The 18,406-nt window shown below is 45.3% G+C and overlaps 1 protein-coding gene across 7 annotated transcripts in view; it reads right to left on the bottom strand.

Annotated features, from left to right (window-relative positions):
* COL26A1 (collagen type XXVI alpha 1 chain) overlaps nucleotides 1-18,406 on the bottom strand; it is a 131,415-nt gene that overhangs the window by 37,054 nt on the left and 75,955 nt on the right. For 5 of the 7 annotated variants that reach the window (XM_072353768.1, XM_072353762.1, XM_072353764.1 and 2 more), the window contains exon 4: nucleotides 9,295-9,336. The exons of the other annotated variants lie outside the window; for them this stretch is intronic. In XM_072353768.1, coding sequence (XP_072209869.1) covers nucleotides 9,295-9,336 — 42 coding nt within the window. The remainder of the gene's footprint in view (nucleotides 1-9,294; nucleotides 9,337-18,406) is intronic. 7 annotated transcript variants of the gene reach the window in all.

Below are 18,406 nucleotides of genomic sequence, written 5' to 3'. Positions count from 1 at the left end.
CCATAGAAAGATAAGGAAAAATAAATCCAGTGCTCCCAAGAGCCAAAAGGCGTACCAGATGTGTTACAGAGCTAATAAAATATGGAGTCCTATTCTCCCTTCTGCTGGCTTGCACATACTAATGACTCCCATAGGTTTCAGAAAGACTGGCTTGAGCTGGCTGAAAACCACCTCTGGTGTAGATTTTGAGACATGTTGATAATTTAAGCTTTATTTGGAGAGCTCACTTCACAAAAAGGGTTTGTACCAACCCTGTGTGCAGGGTGAAGCAGCACAAGGGATGGGCACTCTGACCAGCACCAGCCCAGCAGCCCTTCTGCTCTTGAAGCATCTCTAAAAGTCCTTTTAATTATCAGTGATGACTGGGAAATGATGGGAAAATGTAGCCTGGCTCCCTCAGGAGAACTACATAGCACCCAAGCTGGATTTGAACTCTCATCCTGTCCTTCTCAAAGTGCCCAGAAACCACCATCCACACCCAAGGTACTTAGTCTAGATCCAAAAGACATTTAACTAATCCAGAAAGTGGAAATCCTAATGCAAAACAATATGCTTAACTGAGGAATATTGTCCTGCCAACAAATCCCTGATGTTTATCTAGCTAATTAGCGGACGGATGATGCTCACAAATGCAAAGAGTGAGACCAAGCCTCTGATACACAAACCACATTCACAGCTCATGAGGGACCAGGCCATTTCCAGATATGGGGTCATTACTTGTCTTTGCAGAAAGCCTGAGGATGATGGTGAGAAATCAAGACAATAAATACCTTCCCTAACTATTCTGCACTCACGCATTTACTCTTATCTTAATCCTGATGGCTGGTGGTTCCAAGGCCTGGCACTGTAAAGTCAGATTTTGTGACCAGGGATAAAGCATTCTGCTTCATTAAAGCTAGCCTGAGAATCTCACATCATTATTTCACAATGCATATAGCTCTGGGTCAAATACACGTGCTCTGTGACCTGAAACTCCAGAGCAGACGCTTTCTGTCTCTACAGAGATACATCACTTGTTGCTACACAGAACCACCGTTTATTTCCCCTCTATTCCTAGTTGGCAGATTTGTATTTCTCCAGCTCAACTCTGAGGAAAGAGTTGTGATTTCACTCTGTGAAGTCCAACCTTAAAACACATGGTAGGATTTGTTTCAGAAATATTCCAGCAGGGAGGATAAATAATTGAGATAACAACCACGGGGCCGTACCAGAGTATCATGTGTCACCCAGTCTGTCTCCATAACTTCTTGCTGTCACTGCCATAGCCCACCTCTGTCTTCCTGCCCTCTGGCCCCACACTGGCTATGTGGGTAAAGCAGCACAATGAGAGGGACAGCAAAGACATAAAATATAATAGATAGACTCGGTGCACTGGAAGACAGCAGACTGCACACCCCATACTGTTGGTGACCCACTGAGCTCCGATCCAAAGGCTGCTGCATTTGCTCAAGTCTTCAATGGAACAGGCAGTGCTGCTCAAACAGGCACCTGGCTCTAGATCTGCTCCTACGACAAGTGATGGACAGCACTGAATGTGTCTTGCTACACTTGGCATTCCTACTTTGCACAAGCAACGTGAGCACGATTTCATGATTAAACAGTTGCACATTTTGTCTGCTCAAGGCTGAAAGCCCTACAAGTCTTCCAGCTCCTCATCTGAATTAAGATTAACAAAAAAGGTGTGATAACAGCTGTATACCAACAGGAATGATTTCAGCATCATTACCGCAGTGTCACTGAAGGGAGTAAAATTATCAGGCCAACTTCCAGCATGGGGCCACAGGTCAGAGAGTGCTGCGAAATGGCAAAGAAACCTCTTGGCATCTCTGCCCCATTTCTCAGCTCTGACAGCCCACGCTCATTTGTATACCCAGAGTCTCTGCAGAATATTAAAAGGGCTTTTGGTTTTCCTGCAGCCAGATGCTCAGTAGATATAAATTGCACAGCTCAACTGAAGTCAAGGGATCAAGGCTCTGTCTCTCTTTCTCATGATAGATTGCTCCAAAATTCATATTTCAGAGAGGAGGTGGAGGAGGTGGTTTATAGCATATGAAAGGGGAGAGAATTCTGGAATCACAACGCCTTTGTTTAAACAAATAAAACCTTTGCAGCCAGATTTTTCTAGGTTATATTTTGCCATTACTAGAAAGTCAAATCTTGCCATGCAACGGGGCGGTTTGGAGTGCGCGGTGCTACAAATCCCAAACACACAAGTTGAGAATGGCCCAGTTTGGAGAGAATTTCAATGTCCAGTAGTCTCTGAACAAATCTGGAAGAGCATCAGTAAAGTCAGTTAAATTAATCCAGGCAACCATGTTGGTTTACAAGGAGGAAAGAATGAAGCTCAAAACTCCCAAGTGGAGCAGGAAGCACCACTAAATTCTACAGTCAACTTGGTGAGCAGACAGGGGATGGGAAGTGACAAAGACATCCAAAATACAGCAGTGGAACAGCAATGGGGCTTCCTGAGGTGACAACAGCACCATCACCACCTCCAGGTCATCCAGATCTCAGTGTCAGTGTGAAACCTCACCAGAGATGTTATACTTGGACACTCGTGATGAACCACTGGACCAGTGCCCCTTCCATCCACTTGTTCCCACACACATGCACACAGCTTAGCCAGAGGAAATAAAAAAAAATGAAGCAGTGTCATTTTCAGGCACCAGAAGAAATTTTAAGTCAAATTCCACAGCAGAAATGTGAGCACAGACCTCCTGCGCCTGCCTAGGTGGCCCTCGGTGGGGGACAGCCAGCCCAGCTTGCACATCCACCCCTCTTTAATTTGTCTGATTTGACCCTTCCAGTCTCCTTACATGGATACCGAGTTTCCCTAAGTAGTTTATGTTCTGGCCCTTTGCAATAGCTTTCGCCAGTGCTCGTGAAGGATAGCAGGCCCAAGCCATAAATCACAGCCAACCTGGGATCTGTTTTTTCAACACGTTTCCTCTAATGAGAGTCAGATGTTGGCTAGATAGACTTTATTAATTGTATTTGTTTGGTATCAGTCATGTCCATGGCTCTGGAGCAGAGCTGGAGCACATGGAGGGCACTGGGCTGACAGCAACCACAGGAGGAGGAGGGGAGCGCATGGCTGGGAGCCACGGGGCTGCAGAGGGAATGGGAGCTGTGGGTTGGGTGAGCAGTTGGGTCCTGCTGGGGCCGCACTTGGCAGCAATGCTGGGATCCCCCCCAGGCACCCAACAGGGAAACATGGAGCTCACCAAGACCCTCCTATTCCCAGCACTTCAGGTTACGACCATCTGTCTTCTCAGCCCCTTTCTGGGTCATCACATAAGTACCCCAAAACAGAACACACTCACTTTCAACACACGATACCTCTGAATTCACCAGCAGCACTGAAAGAGCCATTACTGTGATCAAAGTATTTCCCAAGTAAGGAACCCGAGGCTCAGAGACATTCAAAGAAGATCCCACTGACCACATTCTGCTCTCTCCCAATTTGACACCAGTATTTTACAGAATGCAAAGTTTTGGTTTCAGTCTTGAATTGTAAATTATTAGGCTGCCTATCAATAGGAAACAGCACATTTCTAGGATATTTTTGCACGTTTAGCATCATTATAGATAATCCAACATCTTTTCTAGGAGACCCCCATCACTGTCAACATTTCTTTGTGATCTTTCTCACCTATATATATATATATGTAATGGATATATATATCCATTACAATAACCCATAACCTAAACTTTACTGGCTATCTTTAAGAGGCAGCTCCATTTTCCCTTCTTATGAGATGTGCTCTCTGAACGTTTTCTGCTCATAAAACATTCACACAAAATTTTCATGTCTTTCTTCTACCTTCTTAAATAGGAAAGAGATTGGTGGCTTTTTTTCCTGAAAAAAACAGCTTTTTGTACTTGTTATTATGAAATTGTGTGAATGAGAAGTGCCCTCATAATAAGAAGGAGGGAGAAAGAGAAGGGGAAGGGAAACGGGAAGGGGAAGGGAAACAGGAAGGGGATGAGGAAGGGGAAAGGGAAGAGGAAGGGGAAGAGGAAGGGAAGGAGAATGGAAAGGAAAGGGGAAGAGGAAGGGGAAGAGGAAGTGGGGAAATGGAAGGGGATGGGGAAGAGGAAAGGAAGTGGTATGGAAGGGAAAGGGGAAGGGAAAGGGAAAGGGGAAAGGGAAAAGGGAAAGGGAAAAAGGAAGGGAAAGGGGAAGAAGAAGGGGAAGAGGGAAGGTGAAAAGGAAGGGAAAGAGGGAAGGGGAAGAGGAAGGGGAAAAGGGAAGAGGAAGGGGAACCTGCAATATTTTCTCCAGATTTTCTTAAAAATGATTTTCATAGTTTCTGAATGACCTCTTTTGGTCTTTGTTCTTGAAATGGCATTTATTTCAAAATTCACCTAAATTACAAGCGAAATGAACTGATTAAATAACCTTAAGTGAAATATAATAGTTCACTTTGGGTCAAAGGAAATAATTTGGCTTGACCCCAAGCCATACTTTACTCATTATGCTGCATCAAACTAAATAAATATGCAAATAAAAATTATTATTAATAATAATAATAATAATAAATATTTTCATTTCACTTTGTCCCCAAATCATTTTTCTTTCCTTTGTTTTTTGGTCTGGCAAATGAACCCCCCCCAAAAAAAAGCCCTCTATTTTTCACCCAGCTCCATTCTTAAGCAGCTCACACCACTCACATTGTGTTATTTAAGATTTCACACATGCATATTCCCACACCACCAACTAATTTTATACATAATTGCTCTCAGCCTGGGGATTTGTGCTCTACCACAGTGCCAAGGATCTATTTTGCAGTTCGGCCCGTGCTCTGCTAGCAGATGGAATCAGATCACAATCATTTATTCATAGGCAGCCATGAGCTGAGAGATCCGTGTTCCATCCATCTCCGTCTGACAGTGCAAAGCTTAGCAGGGAACGGCTGGATTTTGATGCAATGCATTCTGCTAGAAATACACTACCCATTATTTTTAGAAGCACCGCAGACGTTTTATTAGTGCAGCCTGAAGACTGAAGCGACCCCAAAAAGAAGGAATTTTCCTTCAGGAGCAAGGCTCTATGGGGCTGCAAAGGATGGTGCTCCTGGTACCATGCTGCTGGATATGGGGATGTGCACAGATCCTTGCTGGAGCCTCCCCTCTCTGCCCAGATGTACATCATGCCCACGCAAAATAAGCCATGAAACAGACATGGACAAACCTCCCACAGCAAGGTATGGAACTGCAGAATAGCTTGGGTTGGAGGGACCTTAAAGATCATCAAGCTCCAAACCCCCTGCCATGCACTGTTTGCAGCTCAGGTTGCCTTGGGCACTCCAGCCTGGCTTCTTCTCTGGGCAACTTCTTATATAGCTATATGCAGTGAGATTAAGCAACTCTGAACTTCCCAAAGCCTCCCAGCCAAGGAAGCCAAGTGCCTACATCCTCCAGTCTGTGCCCTGCTTCCCACCAATGCCAAAATCCCATGTCTGATCCCCACAGCCATAGTGCCAGCCTCATTCCTTTGTTCCTCCGTGCTGTAGGAACACTTAATACCTCACTGACCCCAGTCCAAGTGCAGGATCACACAGTCATGCAAGATCACCCCCTAACTGAGAGAGTCTCACATCTAGAGGCTGCTTTCCTTCCCTGCTGGGAGAAGTGATGGGGGAAAAACGCGGTCAAGATGTGGTGCGGCGTAATGTGAAACAAGGAAGCAGACAGGACAAAAGGAATCGAGGCTCACCACAAGCTCTGCAGGGACTCCTGCAATGTCAGCCCCACACCTGTGCATCGCAGGTTGGGGATCTCTCACGGTCCCGAGCCAAACTATGTATGTTAACTGGACTTTGTCTCTCAGAGAGATGCTTTAGAGCCAGACAGCCTTGGTTTCCTTTGCAAACCGCATCCAAGGTTAACCACTGTATTGAAAATATGCATCTCGCTGCCAGTTTGGATTACTGACATCAGTTCTACCTCTGCTTTGAGTTTTATTACACTTCAGACTGCAAGGAATAAAGACACCTCCAGGGTTAGATGCCTGCACTCTGCAAACAGTCCCTGCAAGCCATAAACATGTTAAATTTAGGATGCACCACTTCTCCTCCATCCAGCACATTTGGCACTGGTATCCTTCAGCCAAGACACAACTCCCTCTCTCCCATACAGCCAGAGGACTGAGAGGCACAGGGTATGGTCACCAGTGCCCACCACCTCCGGCATCAGGGGTGATGCTGGCACGTCTCAGTTTCACACAAGCACACAGCTAAAAATGCTCCCAGATTTCACAGCCACTGAGATTTCAGCCCCAGTGGTGCGATCAGGAAACATGAAGGTACTTAAATCTCTGAACCGGTTGCGTTCATCCTTCTGCATGAAAGGTCTCTGGAAGACACTCTCGAGCACCTCACCCAAGCTAATAGCTTGAACCCAAACCATCACAGCCTACAAATCCTTTAAACTTTGCAAATTGACTTCACGCTGAACAGCTGCCAGGCTCTCGTTCGCTCACAGCCACAGGAACAGCTTTCTTATCAATAAATGGGGATTCCTTTGCATGCAACACCCCGTAACAGCAATGGCAATGACTCGGTCAAATGCCTCTGCTTGGAGATGAGGAAGTGCCCTGGAAGTTTCAGGCAGCAGCAGCAGGACAGAAAAGATGCACATTCAAAACAAACCATGGCACAGTCCCTTCCAGAAGTGTGAGGACAAGCCAGTGTGGGTTGTGCCATAGAGATGGGAACGTTTGCTATAAATTGCTGTACTTTGACACTCTAAATGCTACAGCTCTCCTCAATGGGAAACAACTGGGATATCTCCAAAAGCTGCTGGTAAATGAGGATGTTAATGGTGACAATTGCATCAGAATAAGAGCAACCTCCTATTTTAGCCCAATTAGTGCTGTGCTAAATCATCAACCCAGGCCTTGCTTTTTGCAGTGGAAAGAGGCACATCTGCGAGGCTCTTCTGTTGCACGTGTTTTGTATTATACTCCAGCACAATATGTATAAACTAACGCTGTTCTACACTTACGCAGCACCTCATCTGGAAATCTGAAAGCGATTTATGAATGGTGGGCATCTGTGACATTTTACAGATGGAAATGGAGGCACGGAGGGATTCAATAATTAGCCCCAGACTCGTACAATGAGTCAGCTGCGGAGCAGAGCCTATTATTTGTTGTGTGGTAACATTTAGTGTCCAAATGCACAGGGACACGAGTCTTCTATCTGCCAAAAAAGCACCCAGGCATGCCCCAAAATGCCACCCAGGTCTGCGCTCAGACCAAGGCTGTCTGAATGCATGTTCTGAAGTACAGCCTCCTCTGGCAGCCTGCTCCCTCTGTTCCTGTAACACAACTGCAGACCAGAAGAAGGGTTAATACGCCTCAACGTTCGTCTGCTTTTTCCACATCAGTTGATCTAATAAAAAAGATTGATTCTCCCTGCAAATCTGGCCTCGCTTTAACAAATCATTTGATTTGACACAGAGGACTATATTCAGATACTTTAAATTCCACTTCAGTCCCTGAAAGTAAAGTTTCTGATGGACTGAACGCTTGGAAACAGCCAATAGGAAACACCAGGCAGAGACACCCACCTTGGGTAGGGTTTACATTACTGAGTGTGGCCAGAAGCATCTGCAGATCTCTCTGTGCTGTAGAGCTTATGAGCCTATGAGGAACATCACATTGTTAGAGAAAACAGGCAGCCTGTTCTGTACCTTCTAGAAATACAGCAGCAGCTCACACTTCTGAAGCACCTCCAGTACGTAAGCACAGCACCACGTTATCCTTCTGCCTGACCCAAGGCAGTGGGCAAGATGCCTGGAGTGACACTCCCAAGGTGATGGGATGGGGATCACTGAGAGCTAGAAAAAGCCCGTGAAAAAATCCAGACACTTACATGAAAAAATTCTCAATTTCTTTAGTTTGAAAACATAGTAAAGCATCTGCAGCCAGATCTCTACAACAGACCTAATTTGCAGCTTTCCACTATTCCCTCTTGGTGTTGCTTATATCAAAGTTAATAAAAGTTGAACATGGAAGGAGCTGATTTTACAGGGTTCCTATTCTCAGTGTACCTGCTCTCTGCTTATCTGGTATGTTTCCTTCTTAAAAGGAGAAGGAATCTTCATGCCACTTGGTGCCAACATTAAACCCGCTGCATGTGATGATAAAAGCCAAGAAGGGATCACAGCAGGTAGGGAAGAAGGAACTTGACGGTAACATCACTTACAAAAGAGAATCTGGAAACAAGATTACCCTGTAGATGGACCATAGATGGGTCTGAAGGTGCAGCCTCCCTATGCTGCCCACCCTGCCCCACTTGGCTGCCCCAAGATGAACCAAGTCCATTCTGAGCATCCATAGTCAATGAGGCTTCAGAGCACGTTCCGTAACATCCACAGAGCACATGTAGAGAGGAGCTACAGTTCAAGCACGAAGCACATCTCCAAAAGGAGCAGAAAGACAGAAGCTTGTCCTGATTTAAGGCTTCACTGCAGCTTATGGACTAGGGGGACAACTTATTTCTTTGCTGAGTCTGTGTTCAGTAAGGACCCCAAAGAGGCAGATCAACATGAGCTCTCCATCTCCTCACCATATGGCTGCTCTCACAAAACCAGCCTTGTTGGAGCAATTTGTCTGCTCAGCACATGTGCAGCTTTGGCACTGTCACGACTTCCATTTACCACAAGACCTGCACATGGCCATCAGGTACAAAGACTGCTGCGGGAATCCCTGCTGCTTTTCCATTAACCATCAATGGAGACTGACAGTCTTATTTAAAACCCTGCTTGGATTTCTGCACATGCACCAGCTTCCAAGCTGCTCACTGTGTCAGCTCGGAGGCACACAGTTCCTGCAGCAACAGGCAATGCTTTGTTGCCAGTCCACTTTCAACCTTTGAAACCATCTCAGCTTCCCCAGGGGAGGCAGATCAGAGACACCAGCAGCAATGTCACAGAAACATTCAGACATGAGGAGACACCAGGGCCACCACGGCCGGCTCCTTACAGAAGCCTGCATTGCAAACAGGATCACAGCCACCTCCCCTCCGAGAGCACTGCAGCATCACCTCAACAAGCTGATGCTTGCTTTATGGCACTCCTCACTCCTCAGACATGGATGAGGAGCACAATCTGGTCAGCAAAAGCAGGGTGGGAAGCTTTAGTCACAGGGAGGAAAGCTCAGAACAGGCAGAGACTCACAGCCCCCTCCCCGATGCCTCCCCTACAAGCAGTGGGTACCCCTGGCTCCTCCAATCCCCGCTCTGCTCTGGGTTCTGCTTTTCCCTGATGTTCAAGTTGCCCACTTACGGTCCCGGCTGGAAGAGCGACCGTGCTGGCGGCCCAGGGAACCTGCAGGGACAGAAGAGGCAATTACCACTGGGGACAGCTGAAACCCTCACCCTGTGCAGCATCAGTTCATCAGAGAAAAAGTAACGTTTACTCAGGTTGGGGAGTGAAACTTGGTGGGGAATGAAAGTGCCTTCACCCTCCCTGCTTGTTTGGCTCTTAACCCATTCCCACCCACAGAAAGGCACAGATGTGCTCTCATGTTCTCAAGGTGCTGAAACGTGCCTGTAAATGGAAATGATGCTCCCAAAAAAGTACATGCACAAGAATACCTACAGATGATGGTGACACTGTGGTGTCCTCTATTAGCCCTCATCTGCACACATAAAATCTGCTTGAAGGTGCTAACTACAAACAACTGTTACAAGATTTTACAAGAGCATGTTTGCCGTACCAGCGTCTAGAAACATCACATTAAAAACAAACAAACCAGATCAGATAATTGCTTTGAGTGTGGTTTTGGTTACTTGGGATGGGTTTGCACATGTGCCTACAGAGCCAAGCAGAGGGCTTGCTCGCTGTCCTACTGCAATCCTAACTGGGAGGACTGGGAGATGTCACAGTATACATCTGGACAAAGCCTGGAGCCCCTAACACCCTCAACCACTCAACTAAAACCCACACAGACCCCCTTGGGTGATTGATGTTTTACACCAGTGTTACATTCCTCCTGAATTTGTCCTTTGAGAGAAGCTAATACAGACTGTGAATGTTTCCATAACGTTGGAGCACGAATAGGAGACATGAAATTCTGCCCTAAATGAAGACTCACCTTATTTTGTTTCTTTTTTTCTTAAAGAAATTCTGTCTCAGGGGAACCAGCCCCCAAGCCCCTCATATGATTCTCAGTGTGAGGAACACTTTCACTTGGCTTAAGACAAGATGTGGGTTCAAGTCCTGTTTATCATACTTCAGATCAGGAATCCGGGTGGATTCAAGCCAGGTCGAACCCCCAGACAAGCTATGGCTACAAGTCTTGTTCGATAACAAGGGCCCCATCCCTACAGACAGCCAAGGTCAGGCTGGACAGGACTCTGAACACCTGATAGAGCTGTGAGTGTCCCTGTTCACTGAAGGGGAGTTGGACCAGATGACCTTTAAGGGTCTCTTCCAACTCCAACAATTCTATCATTCTGTACAAGCAACGAAGTGCAACCTTCATTTTGGTGAATTGGTGGTTGCAGATATGGGTATGAGAGGGAACTCCCAGCTAGTGCAGCAAATTGCTTTGATGCAGAAAGCCTTGCATCAGTCAGAGCATTCAAGCTAACTGCAAGCCACAACAAAAGCCTCAGAACCATACATTTTTGCACTGTTAGCTGAGTAACTTGATAACCACTATGCAATAAATTTTTCTTTCATTATTCTACCATTAACAGCAACTACAAACAACAAGGCTCTACTCTGAGGAGCAGATTATGATTCCGGTTTAGTCCTTACCAGTTACTATTAGATTAATGTTTTATGCCTTCTGCAAGAACTGCAGAGTCATCAGAATACCAAAGGCCAACTCTGGAGGGATCCCATTACTAACTGAAGATCCACCTTGAGTTAAACCACATCCCCAGAGCAGCATCGGGAAGTTTCTCCCTTTGCACAACAGTGCCAGGCTATCAATGACATCGAGAAACGTTTACGAGGTCTTTTCTGCAACAGCAACAAGAAAACGAAATCACAAGAACTGCATTAAGAAAGGCCAGGCCAAGGTAGATACGTATCCCACAGCCCTGCACAGGGAATCCATTTCTGGACTGCTGCCTAAAACTCTGCATCCGCCTTGTGCTGGCTCAACCCCCACCGCTCTTGGCAGGTGAGATAGAAAATTGGTTATAAAATGAGCCCTATATTTTATAAGTTTCATAAACATTTTTTCTTTTTTAAAAACTCGAATATGAGGTATTCACAGATGATCCTGTGCCAGAGAATAATGTAGTCTAACTTGGAAACAGAGTTACCACCTGTTCATGGCAACTACTCTTTTAATCTTCGTTTCTATTTTATGAGCTGACCAACACTATTTTATTAGCTGATAATTAGTTTAGGTTGATTTAATTAAACTGAATTGATTACAGCCTTTCTTCCTTCCAGGGCAATCTTTCTACAGGATTAGGAGTTCTAACAACTTGGACCCTTTACCTATGAAGCCGTATCGCAGACCTTCTGGCCAAAAGCGGTCACATTGCTCAGGTCAATATGTGCCAGTGGACACATAGATGTTCTTAGGTATTGGTTAAGAAAAAGGCAGAATCCGGCTTCTTGGTTAGAAAAAGGGGTGATAGCTCGGCCCCAGGTACCATTACTTCTTAAGCTTAACTGGGAGGAACAGCAGGTATGGTGGAGGGGGTAAATATTAAGCAAATACTGCTACTGAAAACACTGCAAAGATGAATGCAGTTAGTACTTGATCTAAAGCTTTATGTTGATGACAAGAATCTGTTGTCATCAACAGGCCAACACATCGTCTGCATCTTGGATGGATGCCTCTGAAATGGATCACAGAACAGTTTGCGATGGAAGGGACCTTAAAGCCCACCCAGTTCCCTTGATGTGGGCAGGGTTTCCAACCACTGGATTGTGCTGCTAAGGGCCCCATTCAACCTGGACTCGAGCTTATCAGGCAAAAAAAGCTTTGCTTTTTTTTCCCCCTAACTGTCTGCTCTTCTGTGAGCACATATATTCACACATCAGCATTCAGGCTGATGCACCATGCTGCTCCAAAAGTCTGGTCTTTGAAGACCAGACAGAAGAGAGCATAGGGTAGACATCTCAGCTAGCTTTAACACATCTTTGAGTTTGTTTGTAATGATTTTATCTGCAAGTAAGGCACGGATCAGACTGAGAAGAGAGAGCATTCATCCAGATGGGTTGAAGACATACTTATGTTTGGCTTACTGTAAAAAATCAAAGCAGTAATTGACCACCAGCAACTTCATTAATAGCCTTTGGAGTACTGGCCCTTACCAAGCTGGACTTTATTGAAATACTCAGGGATGAACTTTCTCATGTCATGATTTCCTAAGTCCCATTTTGCAACGAGGCAGAACTGAGCAGTTAATTTTATCTGCAGAGCCTGAAGTAGAGGTTGTGGCAACAACTCAACCTTGGAGGAAGGATAAAAATGACTGTAACAGTAGTAGATATTTGGGTGCAGTTAAGTACAGACAACGTTGCAGTCAAATGGCTGTTCTTCAAGATATATGTTGCCTTTGATACTTACAGAGCCTTGAAAAGTGAAACACCATCATTAGTCATAACTTGCTGGCAACGGGAACCCTAATAATTCTGACTAATTGTCATGGAAAGTTACCCTGATTGCAAATTTGACAGTTATAAAAATCCAATTTAGGAATTCCAAACAGGCCAGGAACATAATTAGGGACTATATTTTAACACCCTCTTGATCAATGGTGGGGTAATGGAGAGTCTTCCAAGAGCTTTGTTTTGAAATGAATGGCGCCATATTGATGAAACAACTTGGAGAGAAACCAGAAATTAAATTGAAAGTTTAAACAATGCAGCTGTATTTTATCATCCTGTATTGTCAAGCTTTAACGAAAATAGCTCCTAAACAGAGCCACATGTTTTGCCTGTTGCCCAAAAACTGAAGGTGAATTTTAAAACCCTTTCCTAAACTGCAGGATGCCAAGATTTTTCAGCTAGAAGTTGTTATTAAGAGGCTACAGTATTTCATAGAAGTCTTGACAATGGTTTTGTATGGTTTCTGTAACAGCAACTTCATTTTTTAAAGCAGAGATGGTTCAGATGAGTGACGCTTCAAAAAAAGAAGAATGGAGCCTCTGCTGTGCATTTCCTACGTATGGAACATAAAATTAAGAAGTAAAATCTCATAATCATAGAATGGCTTGGGTTGGAAAAGACCTCAAAGATCATCAAGGTCCGATCCCCCTGACACAGGCAGGGCCACCAACCTCCATATCTAATACTAGAGCACTGCTGAACAATCAGTAGGGAATATAAGCAGGATTCCCCACTCATTCTACATGTTGTTGACAACAATGTCAGCTCCCTTCTAAACCTGAGGCCTGGAAATAGATCAAATATGGGCATATCATGCAAGCAGGCAGCCCTACCAACCCTTCTGTGCACCCACATCTGAGTATCTTTCTGTTTCATATCCCTGCCTACTAAATGATGCACCCTTGCCTTGCACACATGAAGGATATGAGCTGTATGATAGAGGCTGAAAGAATCACTATAGAGGTCATATATGCTCCTTGGGCAGACCATGGAAAGCACTCTTTAACTCAGCTTCTTACCCAATACATCACTGCAGTGCAAATTCTTGTGTTCATTAAATGGTATCTCAAACGTCGGAACTAGGAGATGGTTTTTAATGAGGTTGCTGCTTCCATTCATCTGCCACTGCTCAATATCTCACTCGCAGTTTATCTCTCTCAGCAGACTAACAAGACTGTAAAAGCAGCAAGATAAATGCTAGCCAAATAGCTGAGCTCCTACAGACTAGTATGTGAACATGGACTTCCAAAGTGCCCCATAACCTCACGGCCCAGGGTTCTGCTGATGAGGTTGAAGGAAGGGCTCAGAAGAGGGAGCACCTACCTGTGCTGCAGCAAGTTTTCTCTACAGTCCTTTCATGGCTAATGAACATCCAGCAACGCTTGATAAAAACAGTGTCTGCTACTGATCAAGCACTGGTTGCTTTGTATCACACTTGAATCTAACAGGAAGAAACGTCCGAGAAGATGTATTGTCTAAGTTCAGTGTTTTATCAAAACCATATGAGCACACATAGCCTGAGGCCCTGGTCAAAAGCCAAAACACACAAGCAGGAAACTGCAAGTGGGTAAAATGTGACACTTGAAAAAAGGGTGGTTACCTCTACGCCAAAAACAAAGGCATTTTTACCATGATGGTACCAGTGTTATCTGGAACGCTTCTGCCTCCTGAAGCAGAACACAGAGATTGCCTCACAGTCTCCTTGGTCCAGGCTCTAATGATGGAAATCCCAGCTCAGACCACCTCTGGATGACATACCCCATATCTCTTCATCTGTGTATCCATTTATATACACTCATGCACACATGCAGGTACCCCTGTGTCTGCACTATGATGAGAACCACTTCCATCACAGCTATTTTTACTCTCAGACTACTACCAAGAAGCATTATCAATGATTTCCCTCATAATATGGAGTATGGCTTCAGTGACAAACTATGTCCAGTGCTCTCCTCAAAGGTATACCCTTACACTAGCACCACAGAATAGAGTTGCTGGTGGTTGGAGCCAGTGCTGAACCATCTCTTGTACCCCAACTATCCCTCACTGCCCTGTGTCCATCTCAGCTCCTATTTTCCAATGAGGCCAACTCTGGAGTTATCGAGATGTGGGGCAGTGGGACTGTATTTCAACTAGGAGGGACAAGGCTTCTACAGTTTTATCAGCTCCCAGCTGCTGAGAAAACAAAGAGTTTCAGCAGCACTTTCTAAACCCATGTTTAACTCCCAGGAGAGCAGCAATAAGTACCAGCTGGCTCATGGACTTCAGATACCTGCCACACACACTTAAGCAAAGAGAGCCCAAACCATCTGTGACGAGAACACGAGGTGAATATAACGCACTAACCATCCAGATACCCTACCACATTTTTATGTGTTAAATTGTTGTTTCCAATTAACTCTGAGCAAGAAAACATATACTGAGTGAGCTTGCCACATTCCTAGTAAGGCACAATCCACCAGTCACATGGCATCAGGAAACATCTCCAAATCTTTATTCCTAACCCTAAGCACACAGCACCATCCCAGCAGTGTCTGCCTAGCCTGGCAACATCTCTTTACAGCAGTGAAGGTCTGGCACTACTGCCCAGCTGCTCCACAGGCCATGGATGGGATCCTGGGTAGCCTCAGCTGGTGGGGGAGCAGCCAGCCCACGGAAGGGGGTTGGGGTTGGGTGGGCTGTGAGGTCCCTTCTAACCCAACCATTCTGTGATAATGACTTGCATGCTGCACCATGAAACATAGCAGCAGAAGAGGCCTACTAACTGGTGCCCGGTCTTAAACTGTCTGTCCAGTCAAGGTTAAAAAGTCTCATGGAAAAGGCATAACCACATGCAATGGCCACAGCTCCCTCAGTAACATGGCCCCCAGTGCTGAAAAGTAACGTGGCTGTTGGAAAGAACTGGAAAACAGTTTTTAAGCTTCATTAAGATGTTTCAAAAAGTTACTTTGATTTAAAAACCCACCTTAATAAAGCTGTATTTATAGTTTCTTTCCACAGTCTTCATCCATTTATACAGCTGCAGTTCCTCTAACAGACAGTTCAAAGAAATGCAGCTCCAGGCACCCAGTCAGAGCCTAAAAATCCATTGCTGAGTTGCCCAAGATTTCACTAATAAAATTTGTCTTCAGCAATATAAATTGAAGAAGTCAAAACAGAAACCAGCTCATAATCTACTGCAGCAAGCTTTTCAATCTGTGTCTCCTCTCCATAAAAAGGTGTTCCCCAGGGCCTCTGAATGCTGCTGGGAGATAAGAAGTGGGTGCTGATGCCTCCCCCCTTATCTGACACGACCTGGGGGTGCTGCCATCTGCTCAGAGAGGTGGGCACCCCATCTGTGATCAGAGCAGCCTTCTTGCTCCTCCAAATCTGCAAAGAGTAGATGGGGTTGGATTACTCAGCCCATCCCTCCTAATAACCCAACGCAAGAAGTTTTATGCTCTGCAATTGCACTGTGCTACGTGGTGGTGGAGTCACCAGCCCTGGGGGTGTTCAGGAAACGTGGAGATGTGGCACTGAGGGACACAGATAGTCAGCATGGTGGGAACGGGTTGATGGTTGGATCTTAGAAGTCTTCTCCAACCTTAATGATTCTATGATTAAAATTAGGATGGAATCAAAATGCGCTCGGAGCACTGAAAATAAGATATTGGTTTTCCTACATTGTTACTTTTCAGCTATAGCAGACTTCCAGGCTTTGCAAACTGGTTTCCCAGTGAGAGAAATCCATTGCACAAAATCTGGGGAAGAGATCAGGCGATGCATGACCTGGTGTGAAGAAAGCCCTCCAAAACCCTGCACTCAGTTCAAAGGAGCTGGTCCTTCCCCAGCCCAAGCTGAGCAGGGCAATCACCAGCTGTGAAGTCTGGAACAGGCACAGCAGCTCTCATCACATCACCCATCCACACTGCAGCACATTCCTCCAGACTTATGGGATAGCGGCTCCCACATATGCTAGGAGTGAAGCAGGGTAGAAAACAAGCAGATCTCAAGGAAGAGAACTCAGTAGCCCTGCTCTAGAAAGAAGAAATAAAGCAGGAAGAGAACAGTTTCTGCTGTTATTAACTGTTCCTCGCATAAAACTCATTTGGCCAAATCCATCAATGCAGCACTTCTTCAAGGTCTCTACTAATTCCCATGCACAAACAGGAATGTTCAGGGCCACATGTGTGCCATCTGGAACCATGAGCATGCTCAATGCCTGCACAGGGCTGGCCTGAGTGCTCTCCTGGTGCTACTGAAGCATCACTGCTAAATAACAGAGCAGTAGTTAACTTGCTAAGCCAATTACTACAAGAGCATAGTCGGGTTTGTGTGTTTTGTTGTTTGTTTTGTTTTTAATTTCACACCATACAAGCTAATCCAAGGGCCAACATACAAGAAATAGGTCAAGACTGCCAAAAGTTTTATCAGAAAATGGCAACAACCAAATTGTTTTAGGTCTCACGGTGTAACATATTCACTGCGGAACGCTAAACTGGATGGACCAGCAAATAAATGCCCACCAGGCAAGTAAGGCTGATGAGAACTGCAGGAAAGGAGATAGCAGGAGCGTATCTTCAACACCCAGACTCTACATCCTAAAACCCTTTCATTTCAGCTACGATGAAATTCCAGCACTTCTCTGATAACATCTAGAAGGCAAATGTTGCCACAGCACAATCTCCAAGGAAGCAAATTTGAAAAGGAACCTCTGAAATATTTGCCTGCATCCCTTTTGCCAAGTTTCATCTTTCATCGTCGCCGATTCTCAGCTTTTGGCCAACGGCACATAAATTAGGCTGTTATTAGTAGCAGCGTTCTACGCGAGCGTCTGAGAAGCCGGCTGTGTCCTTTGGTAGTGAAGGAAGTCGAAAGACAAACAAGTAAATAAATAATGCCCCCAACTCGGAAATCAAAGTCAGCTTTAGCTGGTGTGCCTGGATTCAATCTTACCGCTCCTCCGAAATCACAACCCAGGGGAAGATGAACCCAGATTGATAGGATGGGAATGCACGTGGATTTCTTATTCTGCTTGCAGAAGGGTAAATGAAATTTTTAATCCCTGGAGCTCAGCTATGTTACTGTTAGCGGTTGAAGGACGTCTCCTGCTGACATTTGGACAAGGCAGACTGTTCCGTTTGCATCAGCCTCTGCATAAGATAACACATCCTCAGCTCTCACTTGCCCTCAAGGCAGGGAGGGCAATCCTCTGTCTCAAGACCACTGCTCTGCCCATACTTTTCTCATGTGAAGATACCTTCCCTGCTACGTTTCCTGAACAAGAAGCATTACCGACAGCCTTACAGCTCCTCAGGGATTCAGACAATTGCTTTCCTACTTCTCACTCCTTGGATACACGCATCTAACACCAGATGTCTATGGAATATTTCATTCTAGAGAGGATTACCAATTCTCCTCATCATTTTTCAATTAACAAGTGTGTTTAGCACTGGCTGAAAGAAACGTGGGGTGTTTGGAGCACGTGAAGCATTTCGGAAGGAAAGTTGTACCATGAAGTCACACCTCATGTGATAACATTAACACATGCTAGTGCTTTGCTAGCAATACACAATGTCCTTCTTCCCCAGAGAACCTGGCCCTGCCTGTTCCAGTCCAGCTGGTTTATTTTGTGAATCAGAGTCTAAAATGCACAGGCAAAAGAACCACGTGACTTTGGATTCACCGATGCACGTGGGGATTTTCTCTAATAATCCCATTCATCATCACAGAAGCTAGATGTGTGAATGGTGATCCCCTCACATTCCCCAGGGAGAGCCAAGAGGCTCAGATTCAGCCATTCCGGGGGTAGCACCTGTAGATCTTAGAAATATGG

Source organism: Excalfactoria chinensis, chromosome 19 (assembly GCF_039878825.1).
Source record: "Excalfactoria chinensis isolate bCotChi1 chromosome 19, bCotChi1.hap2, whole genome shotgun sequence".
Taxonomy (NCBI): Eukaryota; Metazoa; Chordata; class Aves; order Galliformes; family Phasianidae; genus Excalfactoria; species Excalfactoria chinensis.
The sequence above is the reverse complement of the archived record's forward strand: the minus strand, read 5'-3'. Positions and strand labels throughout refer to the sequence as shown.